Source organism: Vicia villosa, linkage group LG5 (genome assembly GCF_029867415.1).
Source record: "Vicia villosa cultivar HV-30 ecotype Madison, WI linkage group LG5, Vvil1.0, whole genome shotgun sequence".
Lineage (NCBI taxonomy): Eukaryota > Viridiplantae > Streptophyta > Magnoliopsida > Fabales > Fabaceae > Vicia > Vicia villosa.
In genome coordinates, this window is record NC_081184.1 from 115,361,205 (window position 1) to 115,388,100 (window position 26,896).

A 26,896-nucleotide genomic window follows, 5' to 3' on the forward strand; every position below is an offset into this window, starting at 1 on the left:
ATTCTTTATTACTTACTTATTATCACATTTTATCTTAGAGACATCCAACATTCATCCAGAAACGCATCCAAACATTAACGGACATAATTTTTAAAACAATAGACAGGCCAAGCAATTAATATCTAAGTAACATATATAGTGTATACGTTTTACCTTTCAGAATCTGAAGACAATACAATCACATTTCGTTGGGCTTCTCTTCTCGACATTCTTTTCCTTTTCCCGGCACCAACAACTACATGTTCTTCAGTTCTTGCTTCAGTGTTTGCAGAACGCTTTCTGTACACCCCAGATTTGCTTGATTGCCATGCTGCCTTCCATTCTATTGAAGTGCGACGTTTTGCAAGACCAGCCATTATTGCCTTAAAATCATTTTCGCGTCTCCAAAGGCATCCCTTCCATTTTTTTCGGTTATTCCTCTCCCAAACTTTCCTCCATTCCACTACAACATGAATCAGTTCCAACACCCTGCGAATCTCAGCCTCCCTCCTCAGTCTTTCCCAATTGTTCTCCATTCCAAGTTGCTCGATCGTCCTAAAAATTGCAACAACAAAAATTATAGGGGAAAAAAACAACAACAATGAACATGCAACTCACATTTCTTCAGATTTAACAACATCTACATATTTAATAGACAATCTAAGCATTCAAGCTAAATGCTATTCACATCTCTTCAGATTTAATAACATCTACATATTTATTAGACGATCTATACATTCAATATACATGCAACTCACCGATCGGGAATGTCATATGACGGAGAGTACGTCATTACCCAGCGAAAGTTTCTTTGCTACGTCGACCAACTGCTCCTCACCAGTACGAAACCCTAACGTTCTTTTGAGAAGTAATGTTTCTTCACTTAGGATCCCAACTTCTTTATCTATACTTCTTGAACCAAACGACGATAATTTAATACTATAGTAAAGGAAACAAATGTATCTGAAAGGTTAGTTGAATAGAAATGTAATACAATTGGTTAATATAGGAGGTCCGAGCGCACAATTCCAATAAAATCTAAATGCTTATTTTTGGATACTCAACAGTTTTTTTGGTTATAATAGACCAAGCGATTTCCATTTTTCAACAACTTCCTATATATGATAATAGGCACACACTTAAATGTTGGGCCGTGGAACATGTCCACACATATTGTAATCTATATATAATAGATGCACTAACTATTTATAAAGGACAGCATTGTAACAAAATTATAGTTTTCATATTTCCATTAAAAAAACCACATTAAAGTTAGATGTCACTATATTTATCCATAACATACAAAAAAAACTTATAATGTGCAGACAAACAAAAACTATATTCTTATATTATGAAAATTATATTTCAAAATAATATTCTATCAAGAAAATATGAAATTTATATTTCTCAATAATATTATATCAAAACACATATTGTTGGCCCTTAACATGTTGGAAATTTTAATTGGGCCGCGTCATAAAATTTTTAAATTTCAATTTCTTTTGATACATTTTTTAACGTTTAAGATTACTTAATATGACTTACATATTTATGGAAGGAAATTATTATGTCTTGATTTTCAACAATTAAGGCCTACAAATTTTTTAATTTCTTCAACTATTAAACTTTTTTAAAAGGAAAATTATTACCGTTTTCTTTTACAGTTCCCTTTTATCAGTCCCATAATTTAATATAATCAGGATATTTATCTACAACCATACTCGAAAACAATGTACATTATTGAAAGAAGTTTGCTTCATAAATTTAGTACACCGTTTTTAAAATATTTTATTAAATTCATTGGATGTTTTATCAATTTATTAGACAAATAAAACTGCCTCCAAATGATTAAATTATAGATTATATCTTTTTTCTATTTGACAGTGTTAAACAACACATATCAAGTTTCTGTTTGTAATGGTAGAATGGTTGATATAAAATCCAACATTACTACATAAAGATTAAACTCATGTTATACAGGTTTTTACAATTATAAAAACATTTGATTGTATCATTCGCAATTATAAAAAACAGCTCTTTACAAAGTCACCATCCTAACGCCTTTCCACAATTAAATGCACATAAGGCGAAAACCGCAACATGCTCCAGACTAAAGTATCGCCATTGCAAAGTTTGATACTCTTAGCTAATTCATACCAGCCCTGAGCCATGTACCTTTCATAAGTGCTTGGGACTCCTTTCCTCCTCGCCTTATGAAGACTGCAGTTGAACACATTTCGAGTCGCCGCGTCTACAACTTTAATTTCATCCTGATATACTCAGAGGCATTTCTTAGCTATTTCCTTTGGAAAATGCTGCATAAATACACAGATATTTTAGCTTACATTTCATATTGTTCCTATATTAAATGAATACGAATCACATTAGATTGTGTTATCTTACCATCACATTTTTTGCACTTTTTTTGCCGTTTGTAATACGAGTTTTTCAAGTGAATTTCTTTGCCCCATTCGACAACTCCTCTGTAATATCAGTAGACGCCTTCCCTTTCCCTTTCTTTGATTGATTTCCCTTTCTCAATATATGCGGATTGACTTTTCCCCGTGATGAAACTGCCCGAACGGTCTTTTTTTCTTTTCTTTAATTCCTACACTTCGTTCACTACACATATTTTTCTTTGAAACCATCCCTGGATCCCCATTAACACTGTCAATCGTCTTATCCCCAATCGTTTCTTCCATTGGCCCCTCCTTTACATCCAGAATCACAACATTTTCATGACTTGAAGGTTGAGGAACTGCAGTGGCGGATGTCGTAGCCATTTGATCAACCCGATGTATTCTCCCATGTTCTTTTACTCTTTGCGCTTTCTTCGAAGCTTTTTTTGCCTTATCTGCATTGTACCCCGTTTCAGCAACCAATCCATCTATCACCCTCCATGCTCCTTCGTCGCTAACAACCAAAAACAATCATAACAATAGTTAAATATTTGTCTTATAAATTTAACGAAATTATTAAGCCATTTGAATTACTCAATAAAAATTATCTTGATACAAACAAATTCAAGATTACTGATGCTTCACAGGAAATGAATATGAACAATCAACAAATATTCAGAATATGAACAAACAAATATGTAAAACGATCCTTAATAGAAACACAGACTTAATACGAACAAAAGATTACCCAACAGTAGTAAAAACCCAAGAATCACTAATCGAACCTGATGTACTCTGTTTTTGCCAATTCAGTTTCAAATACACATAAACCCTAACGACTCTTGGTCCGTATTTTTTTAACATACACCTACATACTTAGAGAATCTTCAAAAAACCTTCACAGAAAAAACACGACACAACCGACAATGTTTCATCACCCATACATCTATAATAGCCATAAGAGGGCATATATCACAGTTAATCTTTAAAAAGTTGATTTCAGAAAATTTTTCAATTGCAGATAAATTTTCGCCTTTACCAAACACATGCATCTCAACCCATTTAGAAACAATAATGCTTCAACACTGAAACTTGAAATAATAACAATCAGATTTATATTCTTAAAGTAACGATGAAAAGCAGTACCTGATTTCTACCCCGTCTTCGTCTGATATACATCCGTGGACAGTTTTCCTTCCTCCGGTCATCTTCTCTAGCATGCAGGAAATCTGGATTGACCGTACTGTTCAGAAAGCTCGCGCGTTTGGTTTGCCGAGGGTGCTTTTGTTTTCAATCAAAAATGAATTTATAAGCTGTCTCTCTGCTTCCGCATAATGTTGGGCAATTTACAGCTATTAATTTCCAATGGGCCAAGAAAATTGTTGGGTTGCCCTGACCAAGAAAATTTCCAATAGCCCAAGAAATGTAGAAGCGATTGACTAATATGTTTCTTTAACAAACGCAATTAATAATTAACAGATTCTTTTTTAAAATAACCCACTCATCATATTAAAACTAATGGTTTTTTTTATATAACTAAATTACCCATATATTAATTTGTTATTATTATTTACATCTTATTTACCACTATTAAATACACATTAAAATAATTTTAACAGACAAAATGTGTCCAATATATTTTTTAATCAATGCAGTAAAATATATTCTCATTTCATATCATGTATATTTAATTTAATATATGAAATCCACACAATGTCAAAACATTTTTGTTGGGCATCAAAATTCAACTGTTTAAAGTTTTTCATATAGACAATGATTGTCATATGTATATTTTATTGCAAATCTACTCTTAACAATTATATTGAACTAATAATATTTTGAAAAAAAAGTACATAGACTTAACAAAATCAAATCCCAACATAAACTAATTTCTTTAATAATTTAAATATTGTACATCCCCAGGACATTAGCCATATATATTCCCCTATTAAGTTCACATATCTTCCATAAATAAGTAAAATATAAAGCATACCCAATCAATAACAAATTGTATCTGTCAAACAATGACTGCTACAAAACCAGCAAATAAGAGCAATTGCATAACAAAATATCATAACATTAAATTTGCATAAGTTCTTATCAATCCATAGGCAATTACTAAGCAAACAGAAATCCTGAAGATTAAATAAAACAAGTTTTTAAAATTACATTCAAATTAAGAATGCAAAATTACTAAACCAAGCAAAATGATTAATCCAAAAAATATTGTTCTTCAAATAGTCGTCATCAATGCATCCAGCCTAACCATTAAAACATCAACAAATCACCATCACCTAAACCTGCATTTTACATACATAACAATGTTAAAAAAATTCCAGAAACATACAGATTAACATGCAAAGCATTCAATATCAATGTTATACAACATTATATGTCAACAAATACAATCCTAACCATTGTTTTCAGTTTCTTCACCAACTCTGTCCAGATCTTCCATTCACTGTCATCCATAATACAAATATTTTATGATTCTGAAACCCAAATAATATCATCTAACATAATTTCAAACTTTTCGTAAATCTTTGAACAATAAAGTCATACCTTTCATTTTCAAAGCGTATCCACCCAACACACACTCCATCGGATATCTCTACCATTCTGGGTTTCATATCCAATCCCACACTGCCCATAACATCAGCTACAAACTGAACATCTTCAACAACAGCAAACCTCGATCCAGCTCTGATTCCTTCATGACTCCGCATCCAATTGATTGCAACCATCTCATTCTGCCACACCCGTGCGATGTTCTTCACCTTGCTATCACTCTCCCACATGCATGCAACATTGTCCCGTACATAAACAGCCAAATCAGTGCACATCTTCGTAATCCGTTCTTTCTTCATCTTCGCTCTCATGCGCAGTAGTTTAGATCTTTGTTTAATCTTCCTTTTAATGGCGAATCGCTGTAAACGATCTTCAACCAGAATAAATTTCAAATTTCTACATGATAAAGAACAAGGTTAAATCAAAATCAAACTCTTAAAAAAAATGAAAGAAAAATATTGGATTTAGAAGAAAAGAATCCACCACCTGCATGCTTTCTTAACCTGTGAGAAGGTACCCATTTTCGTTCAACCGATGGAGTAGATTTCGTTTTTGAGACTAAAACCTAATTTCAAGTTCCTCTCATCCACTTATATACTGAAACGTTCCAACCTCTTAGACTTCTTTTTCCAAAGTACAACTTCACATACATTATCATTACTTAGTAGGGAAACGTGCAAAAAATGTGGGAAACTGTTAAACTGGCTTTTTAGTTGACTACATAATAAATATATTAAACTCTTCAAATGAATAATTAATATCGTTTTATCAATATACACATCATTCTGTTAATTTTGATAAAATTTAATACATTGAATTATTTAAATTGTTTCTTCACTTGATTTTTTCAAAATTCAATTCGATATATTTTTAATTACATTAACTGAATTTATTTTTTACAATTCCTTTACTACTTAATTTAATATTAATTATCTTCATTCATATTTGGCCATAAGAAAACTATATAATATGCTTTAATTTATATTATTAATTAACATTATCTATAAGATTAAATTATAAACATTGCTTTTTTTGTCTTCTATATTTTTCGCCAAAAAAATATAATATATTCTATTTTTTGATATATTTTTTGTTATATATTTTTGACAAGCTAAAATTTATTATGCTAAAATAAATTGATTTCTAAACAAATATATTTTTTTTTATACATCATTATTTAAATATCGGAATGGATTTTCATACACAATATAATAATTAATGAATTTATATGTGGTACATTTTAAAACAATTTACAAAATAATATTATTATTAGTTAGATATATTATTACGTGACCCATGCGAACACAGGGATAATGGATACTTATGGTATATTTTAAACAATAATGAACGCGTGCGGACACAATGGTAGCTGACTACCCAATTATATAAATTTCATACTAAATGAAACTAATTTTTATATGCATTTTATATTATTATATATTTTATTATTATCTATATCGAATTTGCGTGACCCGTGCGAACGCACGGGTCCTTTACTAGTATTAATAAAAAACAAATTAATCACGTTGGATAAGCTGATTCTTGTAGATGTTTATTGTTTTGGTCTTGAATATGAAGGAATACGAAAGTTAGAGGAGGATGCTCAGGAAGAACTTCTTCCACCTTAAAAAATGTTACTGTACATGTTAAATAAGTTGAATGATTTAGTGGTACCTCAATTTGCACTCCATATTCCGTTAAGAAACTCGTTATCACTTGAAGAAACCCAAATAATGAATCATTTTGAGCTATATATAAAAAATGAAATAATTTTTTTGACGTGATCAAAGGATTGTGATTGTTTTGGTTGTGAGTTGAATGTGATATTAGGTATGTCTTTTATATTAAGTCATAGTAAGTTTTTGAAAATCAAATTAGATGATTTAACTGTTGAAAAAAAATTGAGACTATGTTTTAATTGTCACAAATATTTATGCATTAAAAGTTTAACTGTGATAAGTTTTTGATCTTGTATAGTTTGTTTTACACGCTCTTAAAGTTTGTCATGTAAAGTAGTCAAATCATTTTTAATATTTATTAAACGGAAAAAGGAATAAGTGAGACCTCGCCAAAAACCAAACACTTGTATCAATAAGTAGTGCATCATCCACCGTTAGATTTGATCGAACGACTCTCTACATCTCACGTTGGATTGGACATAAATAGTTTTAATTGTTTGCTATATATAAGTCTCATAATGTTCCATTATTGGAATTATCTCACTCTTACTCTCAAACTACGTTTTTTTATTTTATTTCACTGAACAGCGTGTTAGAGGGCTAACCTTGCAAGTCATCTCAATTTTATCGTACCTGGAGCTCTCGCCACTACAATAGAAGAGCTAATTCCCCCGACATTATGTATTTCTCGTTTCAACCAAAACAGTGACGCCGTTTATGGGAACGACTACTGATTCCCTCAAATTCTCGTGAAATCCACCTGGTTTTCATCACTCATCTCCTTCAACTAATTTTCTTTCTACTCCAACATTCGGTCAATCTTACGTAAATCATGACAACATCTAAGGCCACTCGACTAGCAACCCAACGTATCATCGTTGTCATTGGTGCGACGATTAATACTTTTTGTCCCGCAAGAGAAGTTCCACCTCTTCCAACATGATATATTTATTCAGTCATAGTGACTTTTACTTACGTTCCAACTACTATGAATTCAGTTCTTCCGGCTATTGGTCAGAGCACATTCTAGGTCCTTTCGACTTTTCAATCTTCTTAACAATTTCTACAAGGTCAAACAAGGAAGAATGAGTTGTTCAATAACATCTACAACTTGGTACACCAAGAGAGCTCGTATATCCTGGTTGAAAGGCTCCTCTAGGTTGAAGATAACCGATAATACACTCCTCCTATAGACCACTCCTTGAGCGAAGCGATATCACACGACATTTGAGAGTCATAATACAATTGATCCTATATACAACTCCTCCTATAGACCACTCCTCGAGTAGCCCGTATATCTCCATATCGTTTGTGGTATCAAGAATGTCAACCTCCTGTACTTGATTTCATAGGAAAACGCATTAGCCATATACTCCCTTAGGAGCATGTCATCCTCACCAACCACTTTCGCACCATTCCCGGAGGGAAGACAAATTCATGACCAAAGAAGGAGTTTTCTATCCATGTGTATCCTCGACAATTGGATCCACGAATCCCTCAAAAAATTCCCCAAAGTTAAATAACTACAATGGGATTTGATATCTAGACTAGCACATCGAACACATGGTTACCATGCTTGTTTATCATCGTGCTCGAAGCATGGTGAAGTGTTAACTATTCATTATAATGCTCAGAAAGTCACCATAACATGGTTCAAAACCTTTCTAGATGGTCACAAAATTATGGAAAGAGATCTACGACCCTTTTACCTCCCAATTCACAACTCAGAAACAACAGCTCACGACAATAGTCATTCTCAACAAACTTCAAGAAAAGAAAAAAGAACTTTACTAGAATTCATAAACTGATTCACCAAGGTCATCTTAGAGGTAGAAGGAATAAATAGTGGGTTGGTATGTTGGATATTTAAGAAAGGAGTGAGGGTAGACTGTATGTTTCGCAAAAAATTTAGGACTATAAAGGATGAGAGTTTAAACGACCTCCTGACCAGAGTCCAAATCTACATAAACTATGAAAAGGAACTCCTTGCGATAGAAGTAAAAAATGGTCGAGGGTCAGGGAACACGACAGATAAGCAATTTATAGAGGACCATAGCTGACATCGAGATGAAGGAGACACATGGACACGATCCATATTCTTATCTTACACCGTCTTGAACACATCGAAGGGAAAGATTTTGCAGGAGTGTGCAAACATCGAATTTATGGAAGACGGGATAAGAAACTTTTACCCAGTAAAGGAATCAACTAGGAATGATAAGATAAGGTTTTGTCGTTTTCCAAAAGAGTCATGGACACGACGTGGATGAATGTGTGTATTTGAAAGACATGATTAAAGAGATAATTAAAAAGGGAAGGCTACCAGATATGGCAGTTGAAAAATTATTTTGGAAGAAAGAAAAAATACAAGAGGCGAAATGAATCATCAAGAAATAAGTGATCCCCTCGCTAAGAGAATGCATCCCTTAATAAGACAATCGAAGATATGAATAAGGCCAAAGGAAGGAGGGACAATAATGATGAAGGAGAAGAAGGCTAAAGGGGAAAACATAAATATATAACATTCATCATGAGAGGCCTCTCCCGACTAAAGAACTTATCTAAAGGGACAATCAAAAGAGCGATTGCCGAGTGATGGAAGATTGTAAAGAGGTAGGAAAGGTCCCCGAGGAGAAACCAGAAAGGCCTATTCTTGGATTTAAGGATAATGAGAAACTAGATGGTATTCAGAAAGGAATTTTTCCTCTAGTGATAATGGAGACTATGGCCAACTTAGATGTGTCAATAATCCTTATTAAAGGGGGATGCTCGAGCGACATCATGTACGCAAAACATTTCTTGAAGATTCTCTTGAAAAGAGAGAGGTTGCCGCCTTATACGAACTTAGACATGCAAGCCTTCAACGACAAGATTACTCCTATACATCCCTTTTATTCTCAATTGTTTCGACAAAAGCTATACAACTTGCTTGTTTGAACACTTATCTTCCTCCTAAAAACAATTACAACCAACCAACAAACAATGTTTTATCCGCTCTAATGTGATCTACAAACAAAACTTTCATTCTGCTTTAGCGCGACCAATAAGCAACATATTTTCGCTTGAACACAATCAAAAAAATTTCTTTAAAATCAACCAGCAAACAATACCTTTCTTCCCGATAAATATGTAGCTTTTAATTCTCCATCGCACCGGGAGATACATAGGAGCAAGAGTCCATTTTTCTCAAGCACCCTAATAAAAAAAGGTTTTTCCCATTTGTTTGTAAATATGTTGTATTCTTATGTTTAAAGTTAGGATAAGTTAAATATATTAAGGTTAACACTATATTTTTGCAAAATTAATTAGAGGTAATCGTTATTTGAACGGATGTCATAGGGTGCTAACACCTCTCAAACGCATTATCGGCTCCTGAACCTAAATTTGGTTGCAATGATAATATTTTTGATCTTTAAGGATTTTATCAACGTTTTCCCTTTTAAAAATAATCTTTGGTGGTGACTTCATTGCATTCGAGCGTTTTCTTGCTCGAATATTTTCTATGTCGCGATAGTTGACGACTTAACTAGGGACCATTTAAGGAGTCAAGGCTAATATAGTTAGTTTTACGAAGAGTGTTAATCTTGTTTATCTTTTTTTCTAATGTGATTTTGTTTTTACTTTCTTATTTTATCATTTTCTTTGTTGATTAAATGTTTATTTGTGTATTTATTTGTTATATGATTGAATGTCTTATGGATTTGGGTTTCTATTCGTCTTCGTCTACACACACTCTTTAGTGAGGCTCTATACCCGAGTTTAAAAACTTAAGTTTAGTTAGAGGTTAAGTAGTGTTGGCCTTCGAGATGTATATCTTGCTTGGTTAACATGAAGTCATCACCTAGAGTAAAACTTTTTAAGAGTATTGCCACTAATGACTATCCTGTTATTATGATTTATGACAATATTTCTAAAATGGATATGTGTCTATAGAAGCATTATTTAGAACCATATAGTGGTTATTAATTGTAGAGTTGTGTATTATTGGCCTTAGAGATGTACATTTCGCTTGGTTGACAAAAAAATCTCATCTAGAGTAGATCATTTTAAGAGGATTGTCATCTAATGGATAGCCTGTTATATGGCGATATTTTAAAGTAGGATCCCTGACTCTAAGTACCTTGGTGAAACTCTAAAGCCATCCTTTATATACTCCACTAATTATAAGACATTTAAAACCTCCCCATCATAATTTTAAATCATGTAAAGATCGTTTCAGTCCCCGCCTTTCGTACCTTCATAACCTTCATACATACACGACATTGCATTGCATAAATTCTCATAAAAACTCTTAATGTACTGCATTAATTTCTAAACAATTACGTCAAAGAAGAAATTTTATCTTTAACTATGGATTACATAACTCTTCCAAAGAGTAAAAAGTACGAAGTTGTGTGTTTTATTAGCCATTAAATTAAGAAATGCATAATTGTAAAGTAAATCAGATAGATAAATAAATAAAATGCACAAATAGCTTAACGTATTAATTGTGTGTGTAAAAACTTTCAAGTGTGATATCTATAGCCAAATCCTAATCTTAAAGGCCAAAACATCGTGTTCTATAAAATACAGTCTTGTTCAAATATTCATGCAAATAATGTCTGATACTACTTGTTATTTAAAGTATGTGATGCCTCACACATGTGATACTACTCGTGGCATTTACAATTTATGAGACTAAAACTTTGACTAAGTTAAATTTAAATGTTTACCGTCATGATTAATATTTTTCATTTATTTTTAATTTTAAATATTATTGTCAATGTATAATTATTTTCCACGCGTATTCAATAATATATTGACACTACTGTGTTTGAAAATATATAAATAAGTCGTAATATTCATTAATTATGTAGCAAAACACTTTTATATATACATATAGAATAACATTATAGAAATTAAGACTTTATTATTCCAATATTTTTTTTAATGATTTTACTGAGTTTAGAATTAAAACTCAAAAAAAAAAAAAAATTGTAATTTAATCTGAATAGTTATCAATAAAGTGCCAGTATCGTTAAACATGAAACTATAAAAACACTGAAAAAGAAAATGGGGTGTTGCGAGAATCGAACTCACGACCTCTCGCACCCGAAGCGAGAATCATACCACTAGACCAAACACCCGTGCATGCCACTTGAATTAATAATTAATTATATAATTAATCAACATGTTTCCATTTAAATTGTATTATTATTTTTATCATAATTTTTCAATTCCAGTGTCACAACAATCCCAAGACAAGTTAATCCAAACAGACATGACGGCAGTAGCAACCGCATCCTGTCACCTCCTCCCCGTTCTCCGTTCACAACCGCCGTTACTGTCACCGTCTTCTTCTTCCTCTTTCATTTCATTTCTCAAACCTTTCTTTTCCCCTTCTTCCAATATTACCCTTCGACGATTTCACGCACCTCTTCCCAAAACCCTTCCCCACTATTTCTTATCCACACCCTCCTTTTCTTCCCGCTCTTTTTCCTACACCCCTCCCCTCTCCGCCGTAATTGGAGCTTCATCTCCGAACTCCACAGACGATGCATCGGAAGAAGAAGAAGAAGAATATGATGAAGAATCTGGTTTAACTGAAAGAGACAATGTTGAAGATACAGAAGTGGTGGATTCGACTTCGTCGCCGTTGGTGGGAAAGAGGGAAGATAGATTGAAATTGAAAGTGCCGAGTTTGAGTGTGAAGGAAAGGAAAGAACTTGCGTCTTATGCACATAGTTTGGGGAAAAAGCTTAATACACAGTTGGTGGGTAAATTTGGTGTTACTCCCAATCTTGTTACTGCTTTCACTGATAACCTTGAAGCTAATGAACTTCTCAAGGTAACGGTTATTACTATGTTGTTTGAGAATCTGTGTTCTCAAAAATGTCTATATCTTCTGTTTGGTTTGTATTTCATGTGTTTTGATAATTCATGTGTTCTTTAGGTTATTGCTTCGTTATTCTGGTAACTGTTTTATTCTTCTCATGTTTAGTATATATATCTGTGACTGTTGTTTTGCATAGCTGGATGTAGTAATGTGTATTGTCATTCAAGTGGATAATTAATATGACATTTGAAATTGTTGAACAAAATGCGGGGTTCTCTAATCTCTGAGGGAGACTCTAGCATGAATCAGAGAGTAATTTTTCTAGCTTTTTTAATCTTCTATGATTTGAAAGGACAATTAATATGAACTCATTACTTTGCTAATTCAAACAATCAATTTTAACAAAACAATGGACTCAAATTGGATGTTAGTGTAAAACTGGTTTACACCAATAGTGTTTATCCTTTAAACCCATCCGCTATTGTGCTGTTATCCTGTGTTTCCCTTTTGCGTCTTTATCATCAAAATGCACAAGTGAGACCTTTTTCAAATATTGTATCTTATTAAGTTGTACTTGCAATTTGGATGACATTTACAGATTAAAATACATGGGAGTTGTCCAGGTGAGTTAGATGATGTTATGAAGCAGTTGGAAGAAGCAACTGGCTCAGTGATCGTCGATCGGATTGGTCGAACCCTTATTTTATACAGGCCTAGTCTCTCCAAATTGAAGGTAGAAGAAAAGAGGAAAGAAGTTCAGAAACTTTTTCTCAAAAAACAACGTAACCGAAGAGTAACAATAGACAGGGTAGGTTGTGGTTTTATTTGTATCGTTTGAAAGCTCAAATTATTTTGATCCCTTCTTACGCTTCACTAATCTTCTTGTGAAACTGCAGAGTAAGACACAAGCACCCAGATCATCAAAGCGAGGTTCATCATGGAAAGCGAGAAGCAGGAGCTCATAAACAAGTTATGATTTTTTCTAGCTTTGAGATTGAGATTAAATCAGTAGATTTTATAGCCATGAATGGATTGCAGTTTGTTAGTAGATTTTACATAGTGCTTGTTTGGATATGTGGCGCCAAACATTTTCCCGCACCCCAACTACTTGTGACTGAATGTTGCTTAAGAGAATGTTGCTTCCAGTCGATAAATCTTGGTTGGTAAACTGCATTTGCTCACAAAAATGATAAACAATTATTGACTCGCATGCTACAATTAAGCTCACACAAAAGAAAAAAAATCAGTGACCCATACATTTGAAGTGATGCCCGCTCTCTTGCAATTTGCATATTTTTACTAGCTTTATACATTACTATTTGTACTGTTTTTTTTTTTTTTAAAATTTACGTGTATGTTTTTTCTTCTAAGTAAAAAGTGTTGGCAGATCGGTATTTTATATATATTTGCAATGCCGAAATTATCTTACATAAATAAAGGGAAAAATTAATCTATTTATTATTTTTAATGAGCTTTAAACGAATATTATAATTTTGTTATTTACAATTTAATATTGAGTTTATTAAAAATTTGGAATAAAAAACTTACTAAATATGAGTTTAATGTTGAGCACTTCAATTGATTAGATGTTGAGAGTAGAAATTTGTAAGTGAGTTGAGAGAGTCTAAGAAGAGAGTTATTTACAATTTTGTCTAATAGAAACTTGGAATAAAAAACTTACTACATATGAGTTAAATGTTAAGTACTTGGATTGATTGAATATTGAGAGTAGAAATTTGTAGGAGCATCTTTAGTGGGAGCAACTAAAATGGGTAAACTAAACTATTTTATGTGGGCCCAAAGTGATTTGTAGGATTTAATAAATGGAAATTTCTTTGTTGACCCCCTATGGGGAGAACCCCTGGTGAAAACTCAAAAATATCTCTGCTTCGGAGATGCATCTCCGAAACATTTTTTTTAGATTTTTCCAAAATTCGGAGATGCATCTCCGAAAACACTCATTTTGTGGTGTTTTCGGAGATACATCTCCGAAAGCACTGAAAATTTAAAATAAACGATGGATTTTAACTGTCAGGTATTTTTTCGGATATGCATATCTGAAAAAACCTCAAAAATATGGTCAGAGGTTTTTTCGGATATGCATATCCGAATTAATCAAAATCCAAAAAATTAAAATTTTTGGGATATTGATTAATTCAGATATCATAAAATTGATATAATTTATAAGTTATGAATAGTAATAATGATAATTATACAGTTGATATTTCTTTTCTAATTTCAATTATAAATTAAAAAAACTCATAAAATTTAATTATTTTTAATAAATTTCATATTGATAATTACTAAAATTATAGCTAATACAATATAATTATAATTATATAAAAAATAAATATATTAATATTTATTAAACAAAAATTTAAAATAAAAGACAAAGTAAGAATAAAATTATTTACTACTTTATTTTTATTTTAATATAAATTTTAAATTACATTAATTTTTCAAATAATTTTTTTTATGTATCATAAAAAAAGAAGTAAATAAGGTATTAATTTAAATATTTATTAGAATAATATTATTATTATATCAATTAACATAATTAATTAATATAATATATTTAAGTTTTTATTAATTGTATTGATTATAATGATATATATTTAATAATATATTTTAATTAATATAATTAATTATACTATTAATTGTATTGATTCACCTTAATTTTAAGTTTTTATTAATTATTGAATTTTTTCGGATATGCATATCCAAAATATTCCAAGACAAAAAATTGGAATATTTCGGATATGCATCTCCGAAGACACACGCTCCTAAAAAAAAAGTGATTTCAGAAATGCATCTCTGAAAATAGTTTTCGGAAGTGCACTTCGGAAATTAACTTTTTAAAAAAAATGTGATTTCGAAGATGCATTTCTAAAATATAGGGGCATTTTAGTATTTTCGCCGCGAGTGTTCAATAAAGTTAGGGGGTCCATAAAAAAATTCTCTAAAATATTTATAGTTAATTTGAGTAGTTTTTATTTTAATGGTGATTTTTTATAAAGAACCAAAACTTTATTCCACATTTTTTATTTTTTTTACTTGTGGGCTTAAAGTTGTAAATAACATGACCACTTTTTTATTATAACCACTTTTATGCAATATAATAATAATATAATATTATATGTTTTAAAATCAATAGTTAACGTTGGTTCTGTAGATAACGATTACTAAATTTTAACTTATTATATGCCATGTGATTATTACTCCAATGCAAGTTGTCTATTGCTTACGTAAACTATAACAAATTTTGCAATAAGAAACCTGCAATAAATAACAAATTTTGCAATAAGAAACCTGCAATAAAGATGCTCTTAAGTGAGTTGAGAGAGTTTGAGAAGATAGCTATTTACAATTTTGTTAAATAGAAATTTAGAATAAAAAACGTACTAAATATGAGTTAAATGTTGAGCACTTCGATTGATTGGATGTTGAGAGTAGAAATTTATAAGTGAGTTGAGAGAGTTTGAGAAGAGAGCTATTTACCATTTTGTTTAATAGAAATTTGGAATAAAAAACTTACTAAATATGACTTAAATGTTGAGCACTTCGATTGATTGGATGTTGAGAGCAGAAATTTGTAAGTGAGTTGAGAGAGTTTGAGAAGAGAGTTAGAAATGAGGAAGAGGGAGAGTCACGCGCTTTTTTGATTAAATTCTGCCCAGAGGTGCATTTTCGTAAATGATATGAGATACATTTTTGTATTAATTTTTGAAAAAATTAGGGTTTAACTCACGAATGAATTATGTGTGAAGTGAAATACGTCCCAAAATACATTTATATATTACATGAGTAATTTTGTTTTTTCACAAAGGTGTGAAATCACAATGAGAAAATAATGTAACCATTAGGAATCCTTGGTTCATCTTCCAACACATTACTTTCAAATGTCTTGCTATCATTTTATTGGCCTTGGGGAACTTTTCTTTGATTTTCCAGCCAATTACTTTCAAATATTTTGTTATCATTTCTTTTTCTATTTGTATTAGAAATTGCTAAAGACACCATATGAATTGTTATCACACTTTATAGAAAAATAAAAAATGCTTCAAGATTTCAAAGATACATCTCCAGACGTATCCAAAACACAAATATTTCAGATTCAGGCCATTAAAGTAACGTTAAAAAAATTACAGAGATGCATCTCCGTAAAATTTCAACGTCAAGATTATACACTACCTACTTTCGAAGACGCATCTTTTAACGATATTTAATTAAAAGGGTGCCAAAACCCTTTCTCCTTCTTCACTTCTCATAATACTCTTCAGCTCTCTAATTCTCATCTCTCAAAATATCTCAAGTCACATTCACTCAAAATCATCCAAGACACTTCCAAATCTTCTTCCATCAACATCAAAAAGATCAAAGAGCTCATTCAACATCAACAAATTTTCTTAAGTTTTTTTTTCATGAACATATGTAGAAATTGAGCATTAGGTTACGTAATAGGTAGTTTAGATATGTCATTTACATTAACAATGTGTTTGATAGGTTGTTTTATTGAAAAATGCATTATTTTGGTTGTTGGGTCGAACTACATGTCCGTCATGGACGAGCTCTAAGTTGCAGAACCTTACGAGGATGAATCTCCGTAAACTTACAAAATATTTCCCAGAAATCGGAGATGCATCTCCAAAATTGTATATCTTCAATTTTTTTACTTGATCTGATATGTTTCATCTGTCTAATAATTGTGTGTTTTTCTTGTAGGCATTTTGGCTGATATGCAAGATAGATTAAGGCACGACATAATTACACATCATGCATCGGTTTAGAGGGAAAGATCCCAAGCCTCCTAAGCACCTATTGTTTCTATCTCAGTCGTTGCTTCTAGCTCGGCCGTTGCAGAGGCATCAACTTCTAGGGGGTCGACATCTAGGGCTCGTGCATCTCCGGCTAGGTCATCGCGAATGAGCCTGGTGTCACCTACTGATGCATATGACCATATTGAGGCCCCACAAAAGGCACCCAAGGCCCCGTAGGAAGTACCCAAGGCCCCACAGGGTTTTGGAGGAGGATTGTTCAACCTATCATTGTTGTCAATATACCCGAATGATACTGCAGACATGTATGGGACGGGGAGGTAAATTATGCAAATAAAATAAAAAATATCTCTCTTTCATCTTACTTTGAAAAGACATGTCACACGATTCTTTATTTTTATTGCAGGACAATGATTCTTTAAATTTCATCAACCATGACCGAAAGATTATGAGTCTACATATTCCTAATTAATGGTGGTTTATGGATATGTTGCAGCAATTCAGACTAAGAGATTTGAGCAGGATCAATTATGTTACGGTTAACCATGGTATGATGTATGCATTTGTAAAGAGATGACACTTGGAGACGTCATCATTTCTTCTCCCACACGGTGAGATGTCTATCACATTGGACTATGTCTCGTGCCTGCTACATATTCTGATTAGGGGGAAATTCTTAGATCACAACAAAAGTAACAAAGAGGAGGCACTAGTGATGTTGGTAGACTATCTGGGAGCTGACCCAGAAAAGCCATGCTGGAGTTAGAAGCCAACCGACGGGCTCTTGCTACGTTCAATGCCAGGAGAATGTGTATATACAATAGTTACTTAATGCATAGCAGAATGCTAATGATGTTGAGCAGATTGTGCACCATAGAGTATGCGGTATTAGATCATACATGTTATATATGGATGACACAACCATTTTCGTGGACAAGAGTGCCACATATGTCGATGCGGTATACCTGCAATACTTATATGACTTGGAGCGGGTCCATAGTACAATTGAGGAGTCTCTTGTTTGGTATACCTATACTCCAAGTTAGGCGAAGGTTGTATGTAGAAGACAAAACATGTTACAGGCAGCATCACACTTTTGACGGTAATATTTCTGCATCATTTAGTAACATTTTCCTAATACTTAAAATATACATCCATTTTTGTATCTTTTACTAATTATTTAAACTTACCATTTCCAGGCTTGAATTCTCCAACACTTTCCACACATATATGGATGGTCATATATGCCAACCTACACTGAGCATATGTCGCGTGGTATGGCATATGCCTCACTCGGTGGGAATTAGGCGACACATCCATACATGGTGTATCTTGACATCATGGTAGCAGAGGAAATACAATTCAAGGTGTATGTCTTTCACCATGAGAAGCGTCCCATGGACGACATTTCCTTCTACTCTGGCTGGTTGGCTTGCGGTTCACGTTTAATGTATCCTTTTCTTCCTGAGCACGCCACGAGGCAGTTCAGCTACATGCAACTTGTTCCCAGAGACCCTTCATAGTTTATTCCTCCGACTATAAGATGTCAATATATGGATATTATGTTTCATGACTATCTTTTTCATATGGTACAATATGAGGCACAAAGTATCCCAACTCCTAGTGATTGGAGTCTTGTACACAGCTACATCCAATGATACTTTAGGGTATCACATCCTTATATTGTACCAAATGTCCTAGGAGATCCTACTAGGCTAGCTCATCTAGAGATACTAGAGGATGGGAAAACTATAGTTGATCATGATGTTGAAGTGTTGCCTAGATGTCACCGTATCGTGGAGATTGGACAGACGTGTATAAACAACAGACTATTTCCGAATGACTCTACAGTGAGGGACGTTATAGATGCCATGATGGGGAGGCACCAGAAGCACTACATTACAGGGGTATTTTAATTTATATTTTTGAATGGCTTTGCAGTAATTTATATTTTTGTTGTATTTTAATTTGTACCATGAATTTTAACTTTATTGTGTACTTTGGATTAATTAACTTTATATATAATATATATATATATATATATATATATATATATATATATATATATATATATATATATATATTTATATATATATATATATATATATATATATATATATATATATATATATATATATATTCTAAAAGTGTGGTTTAAATTATAAAAAAAAAAGTCACATATCGTCAAATTCTTGAGTATATCTAAATCAAATGTAAAAATTGCTATCTGGTGTGGATACGGAGAAGTATCTCCGGAATTTGTCTGGGACGATCATGGAGATGTATCTCCGGGTCAATTCTTGTCAACATAAAGCTTTTACTGGAGAATATATATGGTGTAAATTGAGTTGTTATTGAGATATATCTCCCTAACAAATTTTGAACATTGGGATGTTACTCAATTTGATTGTATTTGGTAAATACATATAGTGCATTCGGAGATGCATCTCCAAAATCTAAAAGATATTTTTAATTTTGTAGAAGGTGTTTTCCCAACATATAGGAGAGGTTATCAACTCCCTTTGTATTTCTTGGGTAGTAAGTAGCACTTGTTGGATTTCATTCTTGTACGTTGTTTTATCCTGCAAATAAAAAACTTGTCCGGCAGATTTAGCTCCATACTATATCATATGCATTTTCTAATCACATTTATACCCTACAAGTACATCTTTGCTCTTTATTTTATTTGATTTGATTGGGATGACAATGCTATTTCAAAAGGATTTGGATCCTCTCTCATGCCATTTCTCTCATGTTTCCATCATGCTCCGTTCTCAACCATTAGATCTATTATTTTCTCTCATGTTTCTATCATGCTCCGTTCTCAACCATTAGATCTATTATTTTCTGTCCCCTTAGTACTATCATTTTTTGTTAGTGCAATGATCAACCATTGGATTGGAAATAAGTGCTGTGTACTTTTCATTTTCATTGTATTAATTATATCTGATCATACATTTGTAAACAATATAGATATAGATTCATAAAAAAGAGAAATGAAAAGGAAAAAAGAGACTAAGGTTCTAATAAAATGAATAACAAAAGTTTTAACAATACAAATCAAAAGATATGTACTAAAGCCAGAAAAGACTAAACAACTCTACTATATTATGTAACATTGTTTTGTTATTATCTTTAATAGAACTCAATAAAATTTTAATGTCGCCCTATGCATTGGGCAGGTCTATTACTAATTATAATACATCAGTAAGATTGAGCCTGTTGCTAGCACTGCATCGCTTGACAGTGTAAATGCAATGTGAATCATCGTGTATGGCTAATTTGTAACACTAATTCAGACTAACATACAACATTTGTCTATTAATCAGTACCTAGACTAAGCAGTTCTATGCTTTTGCAGTCTGTTATGGTCTATATCTTCCGAGTATAAAATGCCTTTGGGAGAAAGAAGTCGCAGGAGGGCTATTGAAAACCGAGCCTATAAAAAATAAGATGCAAGTTATATTATTTCAAGAACTAGTTACTAATGATATGTTAATATTTAATGAACTAGTAATAATATTTTAATTGGATGCAAGCTGAGATCTTATTCTTACCCATTGAAATAATGCGAGGGAAAACCAACAGCCTTGCAAACCATATCTGCTACACAAGACCTGGCATCACGAAATATTGGTAGTTAGGTTTTCTCGCGCATAATTGATGAGCGGGAAAGGAACACAATGAGGGAAGGGAACACAATGAGGGGAAAAACATAAACAATAGTAAATCAGTAGTGCTTTTATTCCACAAAATTGACAAATTTCCCTCATTTTAGTATCCAAACTCCTTGCTAACTAGCATAACTAACTCACAAATACCCTGCTGTTTGTTTATTCATATAACAATATATTCTCCACATTTTATCATCACTATTTTGCACTGGCCAGTGGCTAGCAGGTGTTTACAGTCCGGGCAAAATTGGTCAAGCAATATCATACGTAACCCAAGAGATCAAGAAAGGTCATTACCAATAATACTAGTGCACCCCCACATAAGCATCCACTCATTGACAGACTTATGAATCTTAGATCCCTTCCAGCCTGCACATGTGACCGATATATCAAAATTACAATTGTAGTTGTCAACTAACACATGCACGTGCCCTATCTTTAATGTGAGGAGCACCATAAAACAATTAGGACTGTTGAAGACAAAATGTAATTATCATACATAATTTTAATTGAACTTGATTTTGAAAAGTAGATTAGGTAAAAATGAGCTTGAAGTAAGCTGATTTGTTTAGATGGTTTTACGCTAAAAGCAAGTTTGTCTAAAATTTGGTGTAAATTTTCAAGTTAAACCAAAAACTACTTTATATAACTTCTAGCCAACCCAAAGTTGGGAGGCAAAATCAAGCTTGCATGATAATAGCTAAAATTGTACTAAAATCATGTCCAACAGAGACAATCAATTATAACATTTTTCGTTGTGAAATCAAATCTACTTGCAGTAGACATCATTCTGACCAAATAATATCATAGTAGTAGTACTGGTTCAGTTTCATTTATGTTTAAATAGCAGGATTATGTTAGTATTACACAATACAAAAATTAGAAGTTGCAAGCTATGAGCTACAGTTAAAAATCATTTGAACATCCTCAAATAGTTGGTGAGAAGTAATATTAGTACTATATGCTTACTTTCCTATTAATAGAGAAGATGAAATAATCATACCAGCAACGTTCCCTCAAGACTGTGAGTAGGGGGTGTCACAGCCAGTGCTATAAAGTATGGAATCAGCACCTTGTGCATCTGCATGGTTACAAAGTAGTTAACTATTGTAAGAATCCACAGCTGTTACAATTCATAAAAAATTACGCATTTTGTAGATTCATCGACTTGATTAGTAACAGGAAGGGGCTCAACAAGAACCCAATGCCCACTTTAGGGGAGTAATAACATGTACAGTACATAACAAGTTATAGGGAAAGTTAGTCAGAGAAGAGAGAGAGCAAACATATGTTAGATCTATTTGGAGGGAGAAGGAATTGTGTGAATCCCATAAAAAAATTTAGGTTTGTAGCTTGGGGCTAAAGGTGTCATCCTTGAACGGGCATTAGCTCCAACAATTTCTGTATTTCTTATGTTTTTCAATGATACAGTCTCACTTTGTTAGAAAGGATTTTTTTTCCTATCACATTTCTCTTTGTTTTCTCTGTTGATTATTTGGAACTTATATCACATGCAGATTATGATTTAAAATCATAAGCTCTCGCGGAAAGTAGCATGCTGATTTACTATTACTAGATTGATAATACAGCCACATGTTTTGAACATAATCACAAAGGATTATATAAAGACAAAACTCATCTAATCTGAATTTCAAAAAAAGAACTGACCTCCCGAATGACCATCTGATCATGCGTAAAAATGTAGGGAAATAAGACAGGTACTGACGTTCCAACAACTCCTAATAACAATCCAAGTGTAGCTCCAATTACCACGAGAGACCTTAAAAGCATTCGGGCCTGTTGATAGTACAAAAATTAAACAAAGGTGGATAGACAAATGAGAACTGAATGTTATTTTATATAACAACATTATAAAGAAAAGATAATGTAGTATCACTGTATAAAACTTCATATCCCAATTAAAGAAAACAGCCATCCCATTATATAATATGAAGGTCAACTAGACACTAGAGAGATCAGAAGCTATAAATATGAGAATATGCAGGAGTTCATTGGGTAACAATGCAAATGAGAAACACTAACCTTTGACAAATTCCTATTAGCTCCATATAACAATTCGGGCATAAACGATTGAGCAGTTTGGGAGAGAGGTTCGCCCCATACTGTGCACATGCTAAAGGTTTGGAGCATGACCTGAAGTAAGAGTTGTACCGGCCTTGAAATTAGTTTTCCAGATGTGCAGATAGCAAGCAGTGGAAGGATCAGTCATGAAACAGGGTGAAGTAAAACTAACTTGATGAGCAGCCATTGTATGTGTCCCCAATGATGTTGCAAAGTATATTAGAAGGGAGTAGAAAGCCACCTAAACATTGGAACTTTTTGTTATAATAAAAGGCTATAGCATATTTCATTTAAGGCAAAGAATTTGGTCTAATACTTAACACAACCTTTGACGTCATTGTCAAAAACACAGGAGCAGCAAGCCCAAGAATCGTCAGAAGTTCCCTCCCCGAAGGGATGGATAAGGTAAAGGCATTGTATCCCTTCATGTTTAGAGATTGCATCATCATATATGCAGCAACAACCTAGGAGCAGTAACGGAACAGAGAAACAGTATATAACATTTGAGTGGTTTGAAAATAGGAGGAACCATATATAAATACAATTTAATATTTGATGATGCAGAAGAGCTAGTTCAGCATACTTGTGATGCCATTGTAGCCCATGCGGCCCCTGCAATTCCATAGCCTAAAAAGGTGCACAAAACTATATCACCAATGCCATTTATAACACTAGCAGCAGCCAAAGCTTTCAAGGGTCCCCAGGAATCTTTCATACCAAGACTATATCAGATTAAACGATGAAAATTAATAAGCTAATAGTTACCATATTAGTCAAATCATAAAAAGCATGTGTTGAGACTTGAGACTAGGTATTATATTAAGCTTGATTAATGGTAAGAGGAATTTAAAAAAGGTTGCTCATACAGATTTTAAAATATTAAGTAAAACCAGAAAGAGAAAAGGCATATACTTGTTCAGAAAATAAAAAACGGACAATATATCGTTTGCCAAGAGATTTAAGTAACTAAGAAGATAAACTCTACCATTATATTGAACAGTATTTCAACATAAAATCAACTCTGATACATGAAATAGAAAGCCATAACTCTAGCAGTATCTCAGTATCAATTTTGATATAAAAACTTTCAACCTCTCACATCAGAGAATCACATATTAGTAATACATAGTAAATTTGCACCTTGCACTCTGTGCAACCCATCCAACAAGTAAAGCAGGCCATGCCAGGCCTCGAATCTAACAACAAAAAAACTCAATGTAATTGAAATATGCTGCAGTAAATCAAACACAGAAGAACAGCATTAACTTGGTCATTTTTAAAATAAAATAATTAACAAACACAAAGAGGAATCTTTTTACAAGCTCTTATCCTGCCGTGATGAAAGTTCTGATAATACTTTCATCTACATTTACAAAAAAATGGAAATGAAGAAGGCTAGTATTACTTTCCTCCATAAAATTCAATGTGACTTCTTCAATTTATAAAACATGAATTGAAGCCGTAATTTAAATCAAGGGTACATAATAACATAAAAACAAACCTGTACATAAGTGTTGGCTGCAGGTACTACATGTGCACTCTTTGACCCAGTGAAAGCTGAAAAGGGCATAAACAGCAAAACCATCCGTTATGGGATTGACTCTTATCTTTGAGCAAAATCAAGTTCTTCTTATCCAAAATGAGTTGAAAGCATAAAAGACTAAACCACTCCTGCTCTATTTTCAATACCAGTGAGTGTGGTAGCACCAAATAGCCATGTGAACAAAAGCATCATGAAGCCACAAACCAACCCAATAAAAAGCAAGACAGATATGTGATGCTGCACTTCTTCTCTATCCTATACAAACATTTATACCAATGAGAACCAGTATAAATCCTAAAAGTGCACAAAGTGATCAATATGAAGATTGAAGTTAACACGAACATATAGATTTAGTCAAACCAGATAATTATATTAATAGATAAAGCAGTGATAATCACACTACCGCATATTGAAATCCATCAAAAAGCAATAAAACATATTAATGTTCAAATGGAATCAATTGATATGTCCAATTCATTACAGCCAACACATGTCATAATATTGCAGTGTTTTCACAATCACAAGCAAGTTACACATGAGATCAAACATCTTAATCGATTAGTAACTAAAATTTGAATAACCATTTATCATCAGCCTAGTTTGTGGCGCATTATTTCACTGGCATCGGATCCTCTACAGCTACAGTATCGAGCTACAGCTGGAAAGGATCCAGGTTCCATTAAGTCATAGTAAATTTACTTCACTCATACTTGAGGACACAGACCATATCAATCAACCACATGTCAGTCGTTCATGTCTCGTGCATGATTTTTTCGTAAGACGCCGTGTACTCAACACTAACCAAACCTAATGTAAAGTTCGGAAATACACATGAATCAATAAATCAAACAAGAATATTCGTCAATACTTTTGTAAACAAATGAAATAAACCTGTTTAGCAAGAGCAGTTGCAACCATATTTGAAGTAGCAACTGATAGAAACATGAACACATAGCTCATGTAATCACAAACAACTGTAGCAGGACCTACACAGGGGAAATAAAAAGCACAATAACTGTAATTACTCATTACTAAATGCTATCATCATCAATACAAAATCTCCAAGATTCATGGCGAAAATTTACATAAATGTACTAAAAATATCATGAATACCTAAAGCGGCAAGCTCAATGGAGCTTCCCTGACCAATAACCGCGGTATCGATTAAACTCATTAACGGTCCACAGAGCCAAAGTCCAGTTGCCGGTCCTGTAAACTTGATAATTTCCTGCATCTGAATCCATATACCTTGTTCCGCTAATTTCTTTTCCGTATTCTTAGCCACGGTTTCTTCTTGTTCTTTTTCAAGATCATCGCCGGTGAGTTCTTGACCTTGAATCGCGCGAGCTGTTCGGAGGCGAGCTTCGTGAAATGCGGAGATTGGGAGGATGGAAGGTGTGAAGAAATGAAGAGGAAGGTGACGGTTAGAAACGGTTGAGAAATGTGAGAGATTAGGGTTTTGGCGGGGAGGAAGGTGAAGAGAGCGAGGGAGAAGTGTTGAGGGGATTTTGAGTGCCATTTTTTGGGTCTATGGTTTGGTGGAGGGAAAAGAAAGCGACTCAAGTTCTAACAAAAAAATAGCTCCTGACAAATGGCTTACAAATGCGATGCCGAAACGCATGGGATAATATTTTCCACCGAGTTCACGTTCATTCTTACTCTTGATTTTTATGGCTGACTATTGTTGACTAGTTAAAAATGTGTGCGGACTCATCTAAATTGTTGATATAGGATCAAACGAACCGTAACATGAATTTCAAAACTAACTATCAAGTATCAAGGAGCCAAATCTTTATTGGTGCCTAAGTCACTTTTAATCTCAAACATAGGAATGCCTACTAACGGTTGACAATATATAAATAATATTTTTGGTTAAATATGTTTTTAGTCCCTATAAATAACCCAAAATCTTGTTTTAGTCCCTATAACATTTTCGTTCAAAGAATGATCCTCATAAAGTTTTCCGTCTTCAATTTTGGTCCCTACCGTCAATTTTAATTAACGGAAGCTGACGTGACATGCCACGTGGAAGACAGCTTGGCAAAAATTTTAAAACGCATTAGATTGAGGGGGTTTTAAACTTCCTCTAAATAAACCCAAAAAATTTTAGAAACAAAGTTCTCACAAACATTTCATCAGACACCTTAGATGCACCATTTAAAATTGCAAAATCATTAACAAATTCCATTAAAGCCTTCACAAATTCAAACCTGTAAACAATACAAACCGAACCAATTCCTATGGAAAGAAAAGAATAATGTGAATACAATTTAATAAGAATGTTTCTAGATCACGCATTACTATTGCTCATACTGTATTTTTATCAATTTTTCATGATATAATTTATCTCATTTTGCATTTCATTACTAAAGGTACCGAGCA

General features: G+C 33.0%; 2 protein-coding genes and 1 non-coding gene across 3 annotated transcripts; 1 reads left to right on the top strand and 2 right to left on the bottom strand.

Annotated features, from left to right (window-relative positions):
* Window positions 1-11,679: 11,679 nt before the first annotated feature.
* On the bottom strand, window positions 11,680-11,751 carry TRNAP-CGG (transfer RNA proline (anticodon CGG)). Its single transcript has one exon. It is a non-coding gene; the product is annotated as a tRNA-Pro (tRNA).
* A 105-nt stretch (window positions 11,752-11,856) lies between these two features.
* LOC131607090 (uncharacterized) lies at window positions 11,857-13,733 on the top strand. The gene is made up of 3 exons (XM_058879130.1): window positions 11,857-12,452; window positions 13,039-13,248; window positions 13,337-13,733. The coding sequence occupies exons 1-3, from the start codon at window positions 11,886-11,888 to the stop codon at window positions 13,403-13,405; spliced, it is 846 nt and encodes a 281-aa protein (XP_058735113.1). The 5' UTR covers window positions 11,857-11,885; the 3' UTR covers window positions 13,406-13,733.
* A 6,588-nt stretch (window positions 13,734-20,321) lies between these two features.
* On the bottom strand, window positions 20,322-26,178 carry LOC131602099 (protein DETOXIFICATION 46, chloroplastic-like). Its single transcript, XM_058874107.1, has 14 exons — window positions 25,628-26,178; window positions 25,406-25,500; window positions 24,661-24,769; window positions 24,473-24,528; window positions 24,112-24,167; window positions 23,555-23,693; window positions 23,298-23,435; window positions 23,144-23,212; window positions 22,933-23,043; window positions 22,558-22,686; window positions 21,893-21,970; window positions 21,187-21,258; window positions 20,773-20,832; window positions 20,322-20,654 (listed from the first exon to the last, which is right to left on the bottom strand). The coding sequence occupies exons 1-14, from the start codon at window positions 26,031-26,033 to the stop codon at window positions 20,553-20,555; spliced, it is 1,620 nt and encodes a 539-aa protein (XP_058730090.1). The 5' UTR covers window positions 26,034-26,178; the 3' UTR covers window positions 20,322-20,552.
* Window positions 26,179-26,896: the final 718 nt, after the last annotated feature.